This window comes from Arachis duranensis, chromosome 6 (genome assembly GCF_000817695.3).
Source record: "Arachis duranensis cultivar V14167 chromosome 6, aradu.V14167.gnm2.J7QH, whole genome shotgun sequence".
NCBI lineage: Eukaryota > Viridiplantae > Streptophyta > Magnoliopsida > Fabales > Fabaceae > Arachis > Arachis duranensis.
The window spans coordinates 15869049-15889181 of NC_029777.3; the positions used below are offsets into that span (position 1 = coordinate 15869049).

Here is a 20133-nt window from a genome sequence, read left to right on the forward strand (position 1 = left end):
TGCGAAAATATTTTGTTTACGGCCTTAAAAGGCCGAAAGAAATTGTTCAAACGTCACCAAACAGCATATAAAGAGTTTAAAAAAGGGGGACTCACAGGCCGAGCCCCCATATAGCCATAAAAAATCATTTCTGCAGAGGAGTAGACGGATCACCACTACCAGAATCAGGAGGAGCGCCACCAGGACAGGGAAGAGAAGCACTCACAGGAGATGATGAGGAAGTTGGAGGAATAACTGAAGAACTCGGAGCGTCCTTAGAACGAGGATGGGACTCAATGATCCTCTGCCCCCGAGTCTTCAATTCTGACTCGGAAACAATTACGGGGACAGGAGGATCCACGATAGCACCGTCAATGACAACTTTATCAGGATGTAAAGGAGAAAGATCCAAGTCGGGAGCGATAACTCTGACTTGCTCCAGGAAAATCCTCCAAGACTCCTCGGCACCATCAGCGATAGAGTCCTCCAACTTGGCATACGCATTTCGAGAATTCAGCAAATCCTTCTTCACAGACACAAGATCTTGAAATAAACTCTGATAACTCTCCTGTGCTGTCTTCCTCAAATTTGCCTCCATATTGCATTGGGCCCGTAGCTTGCTCTCCTTCTCCCGAAGGTTATCTCTCTCCGCCCTCAGTTTAGCTACCTCCTCCTTCAACTCCCTCTCATGGTCCTGGTAAGAAAGAAGCCTCCCCTCCAACTCCTCAACCTTCGAGGTTACCCCCAAAGAGCTGAGAGGAGTCTTCTCAAAGATATCCAAAAGCTTGCCACAAACACCCACCGCCCTAAAACTCTCCTAAGCCAGAATGGTGAGATGGTTTCGAACAGAAACATCATCCATACTTATATGAGGATAGATGTTCTTTCGGACGAATGCAAGAGCATCCGCCTTAACCCCACCATCAAAAGAAGAGCCAGACTCTAAAGTCTTGCGCTTCTTCTTCTCCGGCTCAGGAAGAAGTCGGGCGGAAGGGAGTGGCCGAGACAAGGTTGAAGAAGAAATCACAATGGGCTGAGAGGGAGTCCCCACGTTCTGAGGAGGAGGAGGAGGAGGAGGAGGAGGAGAGATGATCGCCCTGGCACCACCGGCCCTGGCCCGGGACTTTGCCTTAGCCTCCTGAACTCTCTGGTAAGATTCCTGAGCATTCTTCCTTGCCATGTCTGCAAAAGAAACAATTAGCAAAAGTTACAAGTCGGTAAACCTCAAGTCGGCAGAAACAAGTCGGAAATAGGAAATGCATGTACTACCTAGTTGCGACCGAACAAAGGTCGGCGTTCCCTGGAGGAATTTCCTAGTGTCTAAGTATGGGGCCCTCCCCCACGCTTCTCGGAAAAATCCCACAATGGCCGCCTCCACCTCGTCCAGGTCATCTAGACCATACTTCTCACAAGGGGAGGCCTCCAACCAATAGAGGGGAAAGCGAGGGGAAGAATGCTCATCCAGGAAAAAGGGGTGGTGACCCTCTATGGCTTGCACTTTGAAAAAATAATTTTTGAAGTAATGGAAGGATTCGTCAAAAAGGGTGAAAACTCTCCGACCTTGTATGGCTCGAAAAGACACCCATTGTTGCTTGTTATTTAGCCCACTAAAGGGCTTAGTCATGTGAAAAAGAAAGAAGAAAATCCTCAAAGAGGTCGGAAAGTCCAAAGCGTGACTAACAAACTGATAAATTTTCAGAAAACCCCAAAAATTGGGGTGAAGTTGGGTAGGGGCAACTCGACAGTGGTGCAAAACAGATATTTCAAAATCCGAAAAAGGAAGAAAAACACCCAAGCGGGTGATCATACATTCATACATAAAGAAAAAATGAGGGGTCACCTCATTGGCCCTCCCAAAACAAACCCGATCTTCCGGACCCGGGATTACCAACTCATATTTTGGCTCGTCCTCCTCCGAAGTACAAAACATGTGGTGAGTACGAAGATGAGTAATAAACTCAGCGTCGACCAAGGGTTCCTCCCCTAGGACTAAAGGGTCTCTAGAGAGGAGAAAAGAGCCAAGCAAAATCTACAAAACTATCCTTCTACAAAACCAAGTCATGCAAAGAAGAAGAAAGAAACTAACCTCTTTTTGAAAATAAGGAAGCAGAAGTCTCCGGAAGTATGGTACGTATAAGCACAACACGAACAAAGAAGGAGGAAGTTTGAAAGATTGCAGAAACGGAAAAATGAAAGAGAGGGAAAGTATTTATAAACATGCTAAGGGGCATAATGGTAAAAGCGGAGCAGTCATTAATGAGAGTGCACCGTTACCAAAGCCATCAATCCCTAAGTGCATCCCTAACGGACACGACACTTGAATAGACGTAACTGTCAGAAACAAAAGGTCGCAAAAATCACGTCGGTTTAAAAACCCGTGTTTCCTCCAAGAAAGTCGGCTACGAACCCGAGTTAAATACTTGAACCCAAACCCTAAAGAGATCTTGGGCTCAAGTAGGGGCACTGTTCATACCCTGACCCAACAATAAAGGCCCAGGTCCAAAAGAAAGGCTTAATCCAGAGGATTGAGCCTTACTACGCACCGACCTGGTGTCAAGAAGTCGGTGTTGACTACGATTTGTCTTAAAGAAGTCGGGCACGAGATTAGTTGGCAGATAAACACTCATTCAAATGAGTAACCGCCCCTAAAATCTCTCTAACCGCTTCATCAAGCCATATCTTAACCTCCCTAAGATAATGGGACGGTTAACACCCAAAAGATACGGCACTACTCCAACGGTGGTTATTGGCTCACCACTATAAATACACTGACACCCCTCAGGTATCTCTAAGCCCAATACTCTCTAGACCTGCTAACACCCTTGCTAACTTAGGCATCGGAGTGTCTTTGCAGGTACCACCCCCATTCACTCACGTATACAAGCCGGAAGGAGGCTCCAGCGTGCGAACCAGCTCGGAGACCACCATCCGCGGACGATTGGGCCAACTAGCGCCATCTATTCTATTAATCTCCGGTTACCCACCGTAACATAATTAGATATTAATTGTTAAATCTGTTGCAAAATAGAAATAATTAATTTTTATATTTACTATTTAAAAATAATATTTTTTCTATGTATATAAAAATATAATAGTATAAAAAAATTATACTGATAGTTATAAAATTAACTCAAAATTAATTTTTTTAAAAAATAATTGAATCTTGATTCTAACTTTTAATTATAACATTAGTATTCTCTCAAAATTATAATGTAATAAATATTTGAAAGAAGAGAAATAAAAATATAAATTAAAAGGATAAGCGGTGAAAATTTAAAATTAAATAAAAAACTAAAAAATTATGTACAACAACAATAATAATATTTTTATTTAAATTATATTATTTTGTTAATTTTATTTTCTGTAGAAGAAAAAGATAGAAAAATAGAGAATGAGAGAAGAGAGAGAGAAAGATAAAGATGAAAAATGAGAGTGAGAGTGAGAGTTTGTTAATTTTTGAAGAAAAATTTTTATTTTAATTGTAAAAAAATTTCAGATGATATATTTTGATTTGTCAAATTACTAATATAAAATATAAATTATATATAGAGTAAAAATAGTAGAGAGAAATAGAAAAATGGAGAGAGGTAAATGAGAGAATTTAGGAAGGAAGTTTATTAATTTTGAAAAAAAAATTCCTCAATTTTAATAAAAGAGTATCATCTGACACATTTGATTATTAAATTAGATAGTAATATATGATACATAATATAGGTATATTTTAATTTCAATTTTAATATTTCAATTTCAATTTTAATGTAATTATAGAATGTCATATTGCATATTTTGATTGTCAAATTAGTAATTAATTATTGATATTGATAAAGATATATAAAATAGATAGAGTGATTGAAGGAATGAGAGAAATAGAGAAAGGAAGAAGGAAGAGGGAGGAGGGAAGAACTCTTTAATTTTGGAGGAAAAGATTTGATTTCAATTGTAATAAAGGAGTGACATGCGACATATTTTTGTTGTAAAATTAATAAGAAAAATGGAAAAATTCTTTAATTTTAGAGGGAAGAATTTAATTTCAATTACAATGAGAGAATAACATATCGCACATTTTGGTTGTAAAATTAGTAAAAAGAATAGAAAATTTTTTAATTTTAAAAAAAAAGATTTAATTTTAATTACAATAAAAAAGTAACATATAATAATACATTTTCACTCTAAAATTAGAAATATATATACCAGCCATCAAAACCGTAAAAGTGACAATTATGATTTATTTTCTTGTGTGGTGGAATGAGGCTTAGCCTTATATACTTATTAGACCATATCCTAATCCATGTAACGCAACTCTTAACAAAATATAACTGGTCCTAACTGATTCTACTATGGTTACTTCTAGATCAAGTAGTCGCATAAGGTCTATTATCTCCCCTCAAACTCATGGTTATCAATTTGGGAGTGATCTTGAGTTTAGTCCCAAATTCGTTGAAAATAGGAAGTGAGATAACCTTGGTTCTAAGATATTTTGCTACTTGAACAACATGAAGTTGCTTTCAATTGCCGATCAAGATCAAAGTATTTTGTCCTATATGCATAATTTGATTGGGTTTGTCCTATTGTGCAAAATTTGATTGGCGGCGAAAAAGAGGAAAACATTAATATTGTCACAATAAATTGTAAGAACAGTTTGACAAGATATTTGAGGTTCCACAAAGAGATTTTGAATCCATCCATGTTATTTGAAGGTATTTTTAAATCACCATTAAAAATTGCATTGTTGAAATCATATTTCCAAAAGGGCCAATATAGTAGTGTTAGTTATGGTTAAATAAATGATGTGGATTGTGGCTTGTATTATAATTAGCTTAAATACTTTGTCAAAAATATACCTTTGGCAACTAATTTATATATAATACGCTTATTATTATCCTTTGATTTTGGAGTTTGACCCAGCGATCAACTGCGATTATAAGAGCTTATTCTGCGTATGAGTAATGCATGGGTTTGGTGTTTGGCGTCCAAGTTACTTGTGTGTATTTGCTTCATTCAAAAATTGAATTCTTGCTGCCTCTTTAAATTCAATTCAATTTCAAAAGTTGAGAATTGAGAATACAAGTCAATTCACATCGTCACTAGCTCAGGTTACGTTCTAGCCAAGGACATAGAGACCATAATATTCTAGGACCCATACTATATAGTTTAACGTATCTGTATCTGTGCACTTATATATTTTTATAAATTTAAAAAAGTGATAATATTAAAATAAAAATGACATTATTATTTCTTTCTCTCTCGATATATATGAAATATTTTTCTGAACCATAATTTTAAGTGTTCGAGTATTTTTAGTTACTTATAATTTTGATCATATATATTATAATTAAAATTAATAATTAACACATTGAAACGCGTGACACATGTAAAATGTTTTCGATAATATATAATTTTGTTATTTGTATATACTTGTATATATCTTTTATTTTAGGTATAAAAGTGAATATAATAAAAAATTAAAATAATATTTATATATTATTTTCATAACAAATAATTAAGAGAAAGATGTAAATATATATGTTTTTAATATATGATCGTATTAAATTAACTAACAATATAAAAGGCAATAAATGCAAGAAGCATGAGCAGATTAAACGGATTCTGACATGCTATCGCACTAGTATGTGGCAACATACATAGGTGTCAATATATCTATCAACAATTTATGATAAATGTATTAATGAAAAAAATTATTTTTTATTTAACTAATAAAATCAATACACATATAATTTAACTAAAAAATAAAAAATATCAAATTGTGATAGGTGATTACTTCCAAATTAAACTATTGGTGTTGATTTCAGTGAAACTATCTTATTATATCTTTAATTTAATTTTATTATCAAATTGCAATCCACAATTTCGCATGAAGAACCAAAATAAACAAGTTATAAAAATTCGAAAATTCTCGCATGTAACGCGGGATCTTCTGCTTCATTCAATGTTGAAAACATAAATAAATACCATGTGTAGTGAAGTTTTGAGGTTTGACCTTTTCAACAATTTGGGCTGCTCCAATTTTTGACCCGTTCATTCTATTATAGTATTTTAGTCTCAGTCGTTGTTTAAATCACTTATTATAAAATTTCAATCTATTAGTTATAGATATAATTTCAGAATATATTTCTTTATTTTTTCGCTCACTTAATCTTGTAAATATGATTACATACATGTAATTAAGCCTTAATCATCATCGAGCTGCTAGATTTATTTTTTTGAACTCTTTAGAGAAGATCAAGAATAGACTCACTAGTTAGAAAGGTCGGCTCCTTAATAAAACAGGTAGGCTTTACTTAATTAAATCTGTTCCTTCTTCTCTTCCTATTTATCAGATACACGTGACTCTTTTTCCTACTTCGATTTATCAAAAGATTGATTCTATGCTTAGACAATTCTTGTGAAAGGGAAAGGTGGGAGAGCGTTGCTTAAATTTGGTCAAGTGGAGCAAAGTTGTCACTCCAAAAAAATATGGAGGCTTGGGAATTAGAGATACCCAATGTGTAAATTTTGCTTTACTCGAAAAGCTTGTTTAGCAATTATTGCATAATAAAGATAAGCTTTGGGCAGGATGTCTCAATCCTTTTGGTACCATGCTTGGCGACCATGTGGAACGCTAGCTCCTTTGGTTTCTTTTGTGCACATTTCTGATTCTCACTTGAAGTTAGAAAATGTCTGGCACCATGGGCATTGGCGGTGAGATATTCTTTGCACAATGATTCCGAAAGAAGTTAAACTTGATTTGATGCTCTTTGATCCTATCAAGCAGGCAGGAGATAAAACAGGTTGGTTTTGGACAAACTCAAATACTCTCACCTACTCGACTAAAAGCGGGTATGAATGGCTATTGAAAAAGAAATTTGGCTGAAATGATAATGAAAATTGGCTTTGGCTTTGGCGCTTGAGAATACCGAAGAAGATAAAGTGTCTGTTCTGGCTTTGTCTCAACAGCGGAGTTCCCACAACTAGTTACCAGTTTCAAAGAGGTCTTTCTACTTCTGATCTTTGTCAGAGATGTTATCTTTCTCTAGAGGATATTAACCACAGCTTTAGGACTTGCCAAAAAACTCGTCAGATTTGGATTAGCTTAAATTTGGGAATGACCGCTGAGGACTCTAGTTTGGATTTTGTGTCTTGGATTCGTTCTAACCTCAACAAAAATGAGTTTCTCTTTGCAGCGGCCTTTTGGTGGATTTGGAGGGATAGGAACAATAACATCTTCCACCAAGATGATCCATGGAGTAAGGAGAAAATTATTCACTTAGTTAAACATGTTGCTCGAGATTTCTCTAATATTGTTATCAACCAAAAACATATTATTCCTTCTTCTTTAAAATATAACTGGGAACACCTCCAATGAATGTCTGTAAAGTGAACTGCGATGCAAGCGTTTTTGAAAATGAGCAATTAGCTGGCTTTGGATGTATTATTAGAGACAGCATGAAAATTTGGATAAAAAGTTGTTCTGCCAGTATATCTCTTTCTAGTGTTCTCTATTGTGAGTTTCATGCTATTTGAAGAGGGCTTGTTATGACTTGAAATTGCGAGTGCAAAGAGGTCATATGTGAAACTGATAATCTTGATGCGTTTCTTCTTGTTTCGCGAGGCACAACCAACATGATTAGGAATGACTCTGATCTGCTTGACAAAATCAAAGAAATGCTCCAACGCAATTGGATAGCTATTTTAGTGCTCATTCAGCGAACAACAAACAGAACGGCTGATTTAATGGCTAAGACTGCTGTTTTAAACAAGTAAGCGTATCTAGAGTGGTTACTGTCTCCTAATAATTTAGACATTATTATTAAAAAGAAGTACTACTCTTTTTTTATGTCTTTTTTCTTTGTGTTATGTTCGGTCACCAAAAAATTAAGCCTTAACTAAGCAAGTCACACAACTCTGATCTCGTATGCTTCTCAATTTTTTCACCTTCTTCTCTTCTTTTATTTCGCTCTTTTTGGTTTTTACTATCTTATCCTCTATTATTCTGATTTCTCTCTCTCAATACCTTTTAGAGTCTATTCAGAAATTTATTTTAGTTATTTTTGACATAAAAAACGTGTGTAAAGAATGATAGTATATAATCTTAGTTATTTTGAAAAAGAAAAGTATAGGTAGATAATGAGAATAGAATACTAAATAATGTGAACAATAAGTATATTAGATATTTAATTCAATAAATATGTAAATGATTATGTTCATTATTTTTAATTGGATGGTTATTTTTTTTTATTCGATTTACTCATGCACAGTTAATAATGGCTGGATGTTCAATTCATTAGATATGTAGATGGTTATTTTAATATTAAGATTTAGAAGATAATTTAAAATGGAGCATTTTTTTTACTTTATTAGATCAATTCTAGAGTCCATTATTTATATTGTTTACAAAAGTTTACCTAACAAAATTCTTCTGAAAATACTTTTGTTATGAAACTATTTATTATGTGATATAAACTTTTAGAAATATATATTTTTGTGAAGCTCCTAATTAAATTTGAAAACCATTATGAAAGCGGCTGGGGTTTTGTAGCGTCCATTTTAATATGATGCATGTTGTTCTCAACCTTCAAAATGAAAAGCATATGCATGGCGATCAAGCTGAACGATTATGGCTGGTGATTTTCTTTTCTTACATCATGGTTGATTGTCGATTCAGGTTTCATTGCATGTAGCTTCAGGTGCAAAATGATATTTAGTTTAAGAGAGAAATGATATATAGGGGCATCTGAATTATTGTTTTTGGTTATTATTTAATTTTTTTAGTATATAATTCTTTTAGTTTAATAATTCATCAACATATTTCATCTCATATATTTTAATATTAATACTTAATTAATGACAAAAAAATAAATTTTGATGGCCTGTGGAATTTATCATGCATGTTCATCAAAGAGCTTCTGTTAATTAGGTACAACTTTATTTGTTGAGAGTTTCCTCTAATTTACACAAGTATCATCACATATAATTCATAGCACATGCTAGCTTGGGCTATATAGATTGACCTCGAACATATATTATACATTATTGTTGCGTGCTTAAATTAAAGCAGCGATGAAAATCGAATTCATCAAAAAAGGAAAGAATTGTAAAGAATGGAAAAAGGCGAGATGTATCGTAATTACTCCATTCCGTATGTTAGTGGATAAGTGAAAACTCAGGTGTAGTCCACTTTATGTGAAGTTGATAATTGAGAGCTGTTAGATAAAAATTTAGTCAAATCAGTGAAATATCTAACCACTTTCGGTTATCAACTTCACATGAAGTCGATTGCACAGTTTCCAACGGATGCATGCATAGGATGGGATGGGTGGTTAAGGATGAGTTTTGTCTCCACCGGATCCAGGAGAAGCGCCATTCGGAAGAGACTCGAAAAGCAGTCCCAATTCCCTCGACCACTGCGGCCGCACCAATAGCGGCCGGCAAGCTGCTCCCGAGTGAGGAGTAGCCATCAAAATTAGCACAACAATGAGCATCAGGTGCATAACTCTAAACACTAGTGCCTTCATCATGCAAGACAAAGATACTGCCATATATAATGAGCTTGTGTATGAAATGGTGATGTCTGTTTTATTTGTTGCAAATTAAAGGTATAAATAGAGGAAGGATGCATGCAAGGGGTATGCTACAGCGTCTTTGATTCTAACGTAGAGTTTGAAATTTCTAGGTTGACCAGGGAATGGGTTTTCAAGTCTCAACTCTCAACTTGGAAAATCACTTGTGACTTCTCCGTAGGCCATTTCCACGCGCAAATACAAACTATCCATAATAAATTTATTACATGCATGGGTTATGAGGTATAGCTAATAAAAATCATGTAACTCAATTTCCTTTAATATGAAAACAGCAATTTTTCATGTAAGTATATATCACTATGCTATAGTTAATTAGAGGGCACGTTGACATGCAATACACGACAAGCGTTATGTTTATTCACGAAATTAAAAAAGAACTCGGTTTCATGTTTGGTGCGCAAGGAATGCTGCATTATTATTATTGCATTTCATTCGTCTAATTTGTTTTCAAATTTATAAATGTCAAACCACGTTTGCTCAGTCAAACTAACAGCTTTTTTAACCACTACACAGTCTAAACGCAATTCACAGTTCCAATGACTAAACTATGAGTAAACCGTCTTACACGCAACAAAGCAATGGATCAGAGAACTCTCGCCTTTAAATCAAATTCAAATAGCTAATTCAATCCAATTCAAATATTTAATATTGAGTTTATACGTTGTGTTATCATAAGTAGTTTAATTTATTACACAACTATTAACTTATTTTATTTATGCATCATTAGTACCTAAGTAACATTCTTTCTTTTTCTTTCTCTTTTCCTATTTTATTTAATCAAAATCGGTAATAAAAAAATTAAAGTCAAACAAAACTATAAACATAAATGAAATTTCTGTTGGTGCTTCGCGGAGACTAAAGTAATTATTCTTAAAAATATTAAATATATATTTTTTTATATTTCATGAAGTTAAAAAACTAGATGTATACAAGTTTCTCCCAACCAAGTGATTGGTAAGTGGTAACAAAGATTTTTTTTTTCTACCCAATAACATATATTTTATATGAAAAAGTATGGAAACAATGAGAATACTAAACAATGTGAACAATGAATATGTCGGATGTTCAATTCAATAGGTATACAGATGATTATATTCATTATTCTTAATTAGATGATTATTCCTTTTGATTCGATTTACTCATGCACAGTTAACAATGATTGGATGTTCAATTCACTAGTTGTGCGAATAATTATCCTAATGTTAAGATTTATGAGGTAATTTGAGGATGGAGTGTTTTTTACTTTATTGGATCAATTTTAAAGCCTATGTTCATATTATTTATAAAAGTCATTATCTACTTAACAAAATCGTATATATATTTTATTATACAATAAAACATTTTTACTCGCTCATAAATCATAATACCAACTCGGTAGCAACTTGTTTACATGTGAGTATGCTCTTTATCAAATTATGCTTCTTTGATTAATATAAACATAAGTCCTTTTATTGTGTTAAAATTAAAATTAAACTCATAAAATTAACTGCAATGAATTACATATATTCAAATTTGCATCGTGCGAAATTGCGAAGACCCTTGTCAAAGTTTTTACAAGGACTTTTTTTCTTATTAATGAAATGATATGCATCTGCTCTCGTAGCTCAGTTGGTTAGAGCACCCGTTTAGTAAGCGGGAGGTCTTGAGTTCGACTCTCAACGAGAGCAATGTTGTCTATTTTTTAAACCTCTTGTTATTGAGACAAAATGTCTAGCGCATATGTCCGTCAGTCTATATAAGATCCATTTTATTGTTCTACCTACAATTTAAGTTAATCACTTAATTGTACTTATTAGCATCTTCTTTAAAACTTTAACTTGAAATCTGGTTTTTTGCTTTTTCCTTAGTTGGTAATTGAAGTCAAAAAATTGGCGAAGTGTCACTTGTAACTTTTGAACGAACTAAACTAAGTAACTAAGAATATAATCCAAGACGAAGATTTCCGCGGCCATATAGAGAGTCATATGCGATGGCTACTACAAGGTTTAATTTAGTGATGACATCACGTCACAAAAATTCTTGTTGGTCTAACTTGATCAGTTTTCTTAGACTGCGCTGCTACATACAGGTACGTGGAAAACCCAAAAATAAATTCAAAGGGAAGAGCTGCTATAATATAACGTGCAATACTTAGAGGCAATGTATCACGTTTTTTATAATATATTTATATACTTACTCTACTTCGTGCTCCATTTTTTAGGAAAGGAGAAAGAAGGCTCTTGGATCCGAAAGAAACCTCACTTTTCAAATATCTAATTCTTGAGTCTTGACTATACATGTCAAAGGAACGGATGCATCTACACAGGAAGTTCTAAACCTATTGAACTCAGGAAGAAAGAACCCAAGAATTGAATGAGCTCTGCCTCTTTGACCCATTGCAGCTATATGTTTTGACCAAAACTAACCTCCTTTCTTTTCTTTTTTTCCATATATAAATAATAAATATTAAATCGATAAACTTGAATAATGTAATTTAGTTATCCTTTGAATTTCCATTCGGGGGTCTTCAGTTGTAAACTTTTTGCCTCTTAACTAGCAACATTTAATTAAAAAGTGTACCAACAATTTGAATGATTCAGTGTCAGTGAATTGTGGTAGTAGATTGAGCATGCATATTTCGGTGGTTATACAATTTTAACAAGATTTAAAAGTTACTAATATATAAAAGAATATGACTTTAATTTTAGTAATATTTTTTAAGTATTACTAAAACTAATTACCTACCATAATTACCGGCCCAATATACTCTACTTATCTACTATTTTAGATTGGTACTTAGCATTGACAAAGTCACATAGACCTATTCCTTTTTAGTTGGCTTTCATTTTTCCCAAAGTATTGCCGAGTAGTTTTCTGGTGTACAATAATTTTCACTTGACGATAAGGTGGTAATGTTACATATATGCTTACAAGAAAATAACTTGTATTTATGAAATGCAGAGAATCCCTCAAAAAAAAAAAAAAATATGAAAACATGAAGTGAACATCATAAAGTCAAGCAACAATCTGAAACATACATCCATTTCATTTATTTACTAGATACAAATAGTCTGTACCTCAGGGTTAACACAATTCAGTAATATATGATACAATATCCCATATATATCCAAATACAGATGGTATGACAGAAGAACCATCCCTGTACTAAATATGTTACTACTAGGTACATAAATATACAAATAGGCCGCCAGAAAAGCAACAAGGTGGATCAAGTGATGTGATGCACAACCAATTTGGTGGAGATTCATAAACTATACAAATAAGATGTAATGCAGTGCAGTTCATAAAGCTCACAGACAAATTGAGCTCAATACAGTAGTATTGATATCAATAGGATAACTGAAAGGTGACTTTGTGACAAGAGACCTCCATGTCTTCTTTTTTGGGTTGTAAATTTGAATGTACAATGTTCCAGCCCTCCTATGCTGTCTGGACCTTCGTGTTTCTGTCATGTCAACGATGCATAAATGTGTCAGTACATACAGCTCTCCATTTACAACTACAACACCGAACGAGGAGTTGTACGGCGCTTTTCTTGGAACACGAGATTCACACAGCCAACGATTTGTTGACATATCATATCTGCAAAGAGTATTCATCAATAAGGACAAGTCAGTTACAGATTTGTAACTTCATAAGCTTTGGATCTGTCATTAACATGTACACAAGCGGACATCAAGAATGCTGCATGGAAGAAACAAACTCATGCAATACAAAGATTAATAATGAAGGAAACAAACTCAGAGGCATGGAAATACATTAGGGTACAGTATTTGAATGAAAATACAATACACAAGAGGGACAAGGCATTGGTAAGCATTCTACTTCTAGTCTTTCACATGATCGATAAGAAGGCAAATTGATAAATGCAATCATACAAGAATCTTGCAGTATTTTATAACAGACTCTCTTCTGCTCATTCCATCAACAACAACAACAAACCCTTATCCCACTAGGTAGGCTTCTACTCATTCCATCATCAAAATAAAAATATTTGAATAAATGAAAACTCAAATATGCGGGAAGATAGCAAGAACATTTCCCACTGCATAATAAGGGGTCAGTTAAGCAAGAACATCTCCCATCATTGGCACAAAGTGAAAGATTGTCAATTAAGTGATGAACTATTAAATGTTAAATAGTTTTGAAAGAAACCTTGAAATCCATCAATAATTTCTTAACTGCATTCAACAGAGATGGCCATCATCACCAATCACCCCTCATTAAACTTCTTCCTAGTGAATAGCCTAAATAGATAGTATTTTTCCAATCCTAATCAGCAAAACTTCAACAATGCAGCAAAACGGGTTGGGTCCCTCCATTAGTATGTGAACCAGCCTATTCCAATATTAGCACCTAGATCAAAATAATAGCATATCAAATACTCTATCTCTATCATGTTCCCTGAAATTTAGGATCCATATGTGGCCCCTAGATACCCTTACAAGGTATGGAGTGGGAAAATGAGATGGAGTTAAATTAGTAACATCAAATTCCAATACTTTTATTGCATGTTCCCGTCCCCCAGGCTAAGCTAGCAAAATAGAACTCAGGTACTCTTATCTTCCTTACATACTTAACCACCCCATTTGCCAATGGAACGCTGATTCAATAATACCAATTCGAATATTCTTATTCATGATTTTAAGGGCTTGGAGGCTCTACCTAAATTGGGCATGGTGGAGGGTGATGGATAAATCCCACTCATCTCTGTTCTTCCCTCTCCCCAACAGAACTACCAACATTGTTTGGATGTTCTGTCTTCCTTGTATGTTTATTAGTGGTCACCTAACCAAAACCAAACACTCGTCGCAAGAAACAATTCATTGATACTCAATACCTTCGAAATATATGGTCAATACACACATCAATAATTTGATTAATATACAACTATACAGATAAAATCTCAATTAATAATGAACATCAAAGTCAGTTAACGTAATGCAGAAGCATAAACATCATAACTGCTGATAGCAACTCTATGAAGCTAAACTACCATTCAATTCCTATGATTCATCATAATTCATAACAATCATAAAAATAGAAAACAATGAAGTAAAGAAAGTACCTCAAAATCTCATCTCCATCGAGCATGTAAACCCCTGGATAATCACTCTTATCATCATCATCATTCTCAACAACAACAATTTTCCCAGCCCTGACTCTCTCCCCATCACCCCACATATCCCCAATCTCTCTCCAACCACCATCACCATCCAATTCCATCACCGCCGCATCCCTATAATACTCATCCACCGGAAACACTCCCGAAATCGTCCTCGACGCACCGTAACCTCCCATCGCCCAAAACTCCCTCCCTCCACCGCTCACAAAGCCAACGCAGCCCGCTCGAAACCCCGGCAGCCCTTCTATAGGGTACCACCGGTCCCTCCGCGCGTCATATCGCTCCGCCGCGCGGATCCTCGTCCCTGCAGCAGCAAACATCGTGTGCCTAGACCCTCCGCCGGCGACAAGAATCTGTCCAGAGCGCGGAACCACGGCGCAGGCAAAGCTGCCGCGCGGAGAGAGCATGGGGGCGCGTGGACGCCACGTGAAGTCGCGGAGGCTGAGGCGAAAGGTAGCAAAGGAAGGGGAATGGTGGTCGCTAGGAAAGAGCCAAGGTAGCAAAGGAAGGGAAATGGTGATCGCTAGGAAAGAGCCTATGCCAAAGAGGGATCCGCCAAGGACGTAGAGGTGGTGGCCGAGAGGGACTGCGGCGAAGTTGCAGAGACCGTAGACCTGAGGGTTGCAGGGCATGGGTGGAAGAGGGCACCATGCGTGGTTTTGCGGGTCGAAGAGAAAGGGGGAAGCGATGGATGGGTCCTGCGGGAAGATGCAGAGGAGGTGGTTGCGGCGGCGGTGGAGGAAAGTGGAGAAGAAAGGCTTCGAGGAGAGGACGCGGTTCCATGACTTGCATGTTTGCTTGATACGCGCGTGGTGAGAGTATGGCACCATCGACAGAATCAGGGATCCTACATCGTTCGGGAGGCCCGGGATTAGGGTTAGGGATTGCTGCTCCCTCGCCGTTGATGGTGGTTGTCGCGCTCCAGGAGGCGATTCCGGAGTAGTATCGATCATTTCTTCTTCTTTTTTTTTGTTATTATTTTTAATATCCTTCCTTTCCTTTTTTGTGGATTTTACTCACTGACTGTGGTGTGTCTCTGTGCGTTGATGTGGCAACGCTGAGGAGTTTGATGTGTTGTGTTCCTTCTCCTATTTACCTTGTCAAACAAATCTTAGCGATAAAGAGAAAGGCAAATACCTTTTCGTTTCTTCTTTAAACAAACGACGTTGTCAGAAAATAGACACATAACTATGTGTTGAATTAAATTTATTAAATAATTATCGATTAATTTTACATGTACGTAATTTTTTATTACAGAAAAAATTATGGATAGTTAATTTTAGTAAAAATTTATGTGTTCATGAAAAATGATTCAAAATTTATTTATTCTTAATTTTATTTCCTTTCCTTTTATGCATGAAATTGTGAAACAGGATAATAGGTAAAGTGAAGCAGTTGTTGACGTTCTCTTTTACTATAATTTCATAACTGATATGCCTTTTCTTTTTAATAGAAAAAAACTCCACGAGTGGAGTATATCGGAAAAATAAACATTCACAAAATTAAAAAATACATCCTCGTATTATCATTGGTATTACAGTAATGCTAAAAAACTAATTTTTTTAAGTTAACATCAGTAATTTTTTAAAATATTATTAAATTTATCTTAAATTTTAAATTCTTTAGCTTAAACTCTCAACATGAAAAATTTTCCATCCGAATTTAGCTTTGTCCATCCACAAGGAGGAAGGTACCGAGCTACAAGCACCTCTACTCTTGACTGTCTTATTGACTGCCTCTTTAGAATAGATTTTGTGTATTGAATAATAATTTCTTCTGCATTCACCGGTAGAAAGAAGGAGAGAAAATTTCTGTGTTTCTCCAAAATTTTAGATCATCCAAGTAGAAGCAACTATATGAGTATATTTTTTTTTTTTTTTTTTGTTGGGACAAAAGGATATTCGTAATTTCGTATAGTGACACTACCTCTTTTTTGTTTTTGGTCAGGTAGTGACACTACCTCTTTGTCGGCGTGGATAGATGAGTGTTTGGGCTTCACGTTCAGTTAGACCAAAACCATATTGAATCGAAGCTAGATTTCAGGCCCAAAATAAAATCAGAGGGCAAAGCATTTTCATTTTTTGTCAACGGGATAAAACGCTTCATCTGATGTCATCAATCTTGATCAAAATATTCACATTTCTCTTTAGAATTTTTTATTTTTAATATTGTAGTGGTAGTGGTGTTTTTTTTTTAAATGTGGATTGTTGGAGTGTTATACTCAAATGTGGAATCGTTTAAGAAGAAAAGCAGAAATCGGACTGTCTGATTTGTTATTTGTTAGAGGTCCGATAGAAGTACACAAATCGGACCGTCCGATTTGTGGTAAAAAAAATTAAAAAATTTGAGATACAGAAATCAGACCGTCTTGTAGTAAAAAAAAATTAAAAAATTTGAGGTACAGAAATTAGATCCTCCACAATTTTAAAAAACACCAAAAATTACAATGTTAAAGTATATCATCACTTCTACTTCCATAACAAAATAAATTAGCGTTCTCTTTACTGAAGATCGATCCCGTAATATTGATTTTTGTGGTTACATTTGTACCCGCGACATTTTATCAGCTAAATGTGTACCTAGCATAAATGACAACAATTTCGAGCGTTGACTATTCTCTAAGTACATGCAAGATGCAACATAGGGTAAGTAACTAAGTATTACCTATTCTCTTATTACAGTAACAAATTATAAGTGTATGCATTACCATGGTAGTGCTGTGGATTCAAGACTTAATAAGACGACGACGACCCATCACCACTTCCAGAAAGAAGAAAAGGAAAATAAAATGACAAAGGAGAGAGAGAGAGTGCAGTGAGTTGTTTTGTGTTGAAATTTAGTGATGGATCGACGACTATTAGATTTTATTGATGGTGACTGATACATCATATATAACTTTATTTTATAAGCGATTTTTTAAGAAAGTTCATATATTAATGGGAGCATAATGAAGCTTGTTAGCTTTAATTTCCTCACCTAAATTTATTATATAAAATAGATATGAGCATATATATTGCATTTACGAGATTTAAAATTAAACTAATACTAACAGAAAATATATAAAATATCATGGAGACCACTAAAGTATGGGGCCTGTTATATATAGAAGTAGTTGAGACAAAAAAATAAAAAGGGAAATATATAGCACTTTTTTCACACATTCAGCTTTCCATCCATTATTTCTTCTACCTGCTAAGTGCTAACTAAGCAACCATCCAATAGCTTTGATATGAAGTACCCTTCCTCAGATCTACTTCTCTTTCTCTCTCATTAGCACGCATCCGTCTGTGAAAGGTTAGCTTCAATATCGAACATACATATAGTTCTTAACTGGATCAGCTAATTAATTAATTCTCATCCTCGATCTTATGCACGTTTTCTTATTGTTTTTGCTTGACGCAGTATGTGAGTGGAATAAGAAGAGAGAAGGTCCATGGAAGGGAAGTATTATGTGGCAAGAAACAAGAAGAAGCATCAGAAAGAGGAGAAGAATAACAATAATAATACAAGGTTTGAAATGGAGGAGCAGCATCGTAGTAGTATTTGTTCATCATCATGGCCTGGGAGGAACTATGGGTGTAGCTTTTGCAAGAGAGAGTTCAAATCCGCACAAGCATTGGGTGGACACATGAATGTTCATAGAAGAGATAGGGCAAGATTGAGATCATCATCATCATCATCAATATGGCTTTCTTCCTCTTCTGATAAACCTAATAAACCTAACCCTAGCAGCATCCTGAAACCCAATACTAAGAACAACCCAATAATACCTTCCTCTTCATCTCTTTATTATAGCCCTAGTACCATTACTTTGTGCTCTTATTCTCCTTCAGCTTCCACAAGTAGCTGCGATAAGAAACCAAGACTCATCACATCACAGCTTCTTCCTCCCCCTCAAACGATCAGTAACAACACCACAGTCACAGCAAGGTGGAGTAGTAATTCTATAATGGAAGATGATGATGAGCACAACCACAACATCACCTTGGAATTGGGAATAGGGTTGCTTAAGCACCCAACTAACAACTTAGATTTGGAGCTTCGATTAGGCCAATGATCTATATATTGTTTTTAATTTCTATATAAGCACACTACTATGGATGCTTTTTCACCTTCAATTAAAAAAATAAAAATAAAAACTTGGAGCATAGTTATTTAATTTAGTAACCCATATATATTATTAGTATTAACTAAAAAGTTTTGAGTGAGTGGTCTCTTCTAGTTCCTTGGGCTTGTGGAACTCGGACAATCTTGCTACTTATATTTTCTTTCTTTCCTTAGCTTCTTTTCTACATTATTTCTAGAGCATAATGTACTAGAGTGATCATCCGGTAGTAGCTGTTTGATGTAATGGACAAGCTAAGAGATCAGATTGATTGAAATTGAAGGGTAGCCATTGATAAAAATTTGGGGGATTCTTCATCACATTTTCAACATTGCTAGCTAGCTGTATAGTTCTCATCAATTAGTTGGCATAGTCAGATTATTCTTATCTTGATGCTCTATTAACTAACCAGAAAAGAGGTTTATACATTTTATTATATACATCTCTATTATATAAATTTTTATAATATAATGTCTTTTCTTACAATTTATTAATTGTTTTTAATATTAAACAAATTATATATATATATAATATTTTCTTTAACTAATTAAGCGCCTCTGACAAACAATCAAAACACACTTCTTGTTCCCTTTGACCAAATATATATATACATATATGAATATTTGGTATATATTTCCTATAAAATAATATAACACGAGTAGATAATAATAATTAGCTTCCACAATTAAGCCTCCCATATATATATTATGATTGAACTTGTTCAATTTTCATGAATCGCTAACTTACACTTGCAAGTTGCATATTCCCAAGACTTGTGAATAAGTTGCATATCTATAGTACCATTTGTTAAGCAGGCTAGCAAGGGGTATTGAATGGCCTTTGCTGAATTTGAAAAGCTCCGTGCTCTTCTTGTTCAGATACCAAAAAATATATACAGCCAGAAACAAACTTATATGAGATTACGTAAGCATAATAATATATGTATCTATATATATATAGGAGTAGAACGAAAAGGAAGACCACCCAGAAAATGTCAGGGGACTCAGGAGGGACATTCAACATGTAACTAATATTTTTAGAATATCTATTAACTAAAATTATATTGTTATAGGATGTATTAATTAGAGAAAAAAGTTTAAAGGTGAATAAAATTGATTATTTTTTGTCAGTATTTTTAATCGTCAGTCTAATTTTTTTAATCTACCCATTTAACAACATATTTTTAATTTATATTTTTAAATATTGATGACTAACTAAAAATTGATAACAAAAAATAATAAATTATACTGATTTTGTAATGTTTATCTTAATTAAATAAATAATGCAACGTGTATTATTAGTATTATACAAAAAGAATATTTGAAGAGTACATGATGTAATTTAGC

The 20133-nt window shown here is 34.6% G+C and overlaps 2 protein-coding genes and 1 non-coding gene across 3 annotated transcripts; 2 read left to right on the forward strand and 1 right to left on the reverse strand.

Annotated features, from left to right (window-relative positions):
• Window positions 1–11150: 11150 nt before the first annotated feature.
• On the forward strand, window positions 11151–11224 carry TRNAT-AGU (transfer RNA threonine (anticodon AGU)). The gene has a single exon. It is a non-coding gene; the product is annotated as a tRNA-Thr (tRNA).
• Window positions 11225–12551: 1327 nt separating this feature from the next.
• On the reverse strand, window positions 12552–15811 carry LOC107493132 (F-box/kelch-repeat protein OR23). The gene is made up of 2 exons (XM_052262539.1): window positions 14626–15811; window positions 12552–13139 (listed from the first exon to the last, which is right to left on the reverse strand). Exons 1-2 carry the CDS (start codon window positions 15633–15635, stop codon window positions 12848–12850), a joined length of 1302 nt encoding a protein of 433 aa, XP_052118499.1. The 5' UTR covers window positions 15636–15811; the 3' UTR covers window positions 12552–12847.
• A 2304-nt stretch (window positions 15812–18115) lies between these two features.
• LOC107493056 (transcriptional regulator SUPERMAN-like) lies at window positions 18116–18739 on the forward strand. The gene has a single exon (XM_016114135.1). The coding sequence runs from the start codon at window positions 18116–18118 to the stop codon at window positions 18737–18739; it is 624 nt and encodes a 207-aa protein (XP_015969621.1).
• Window positions 18740–20133: the final 1394 nt, after the last annotated feature.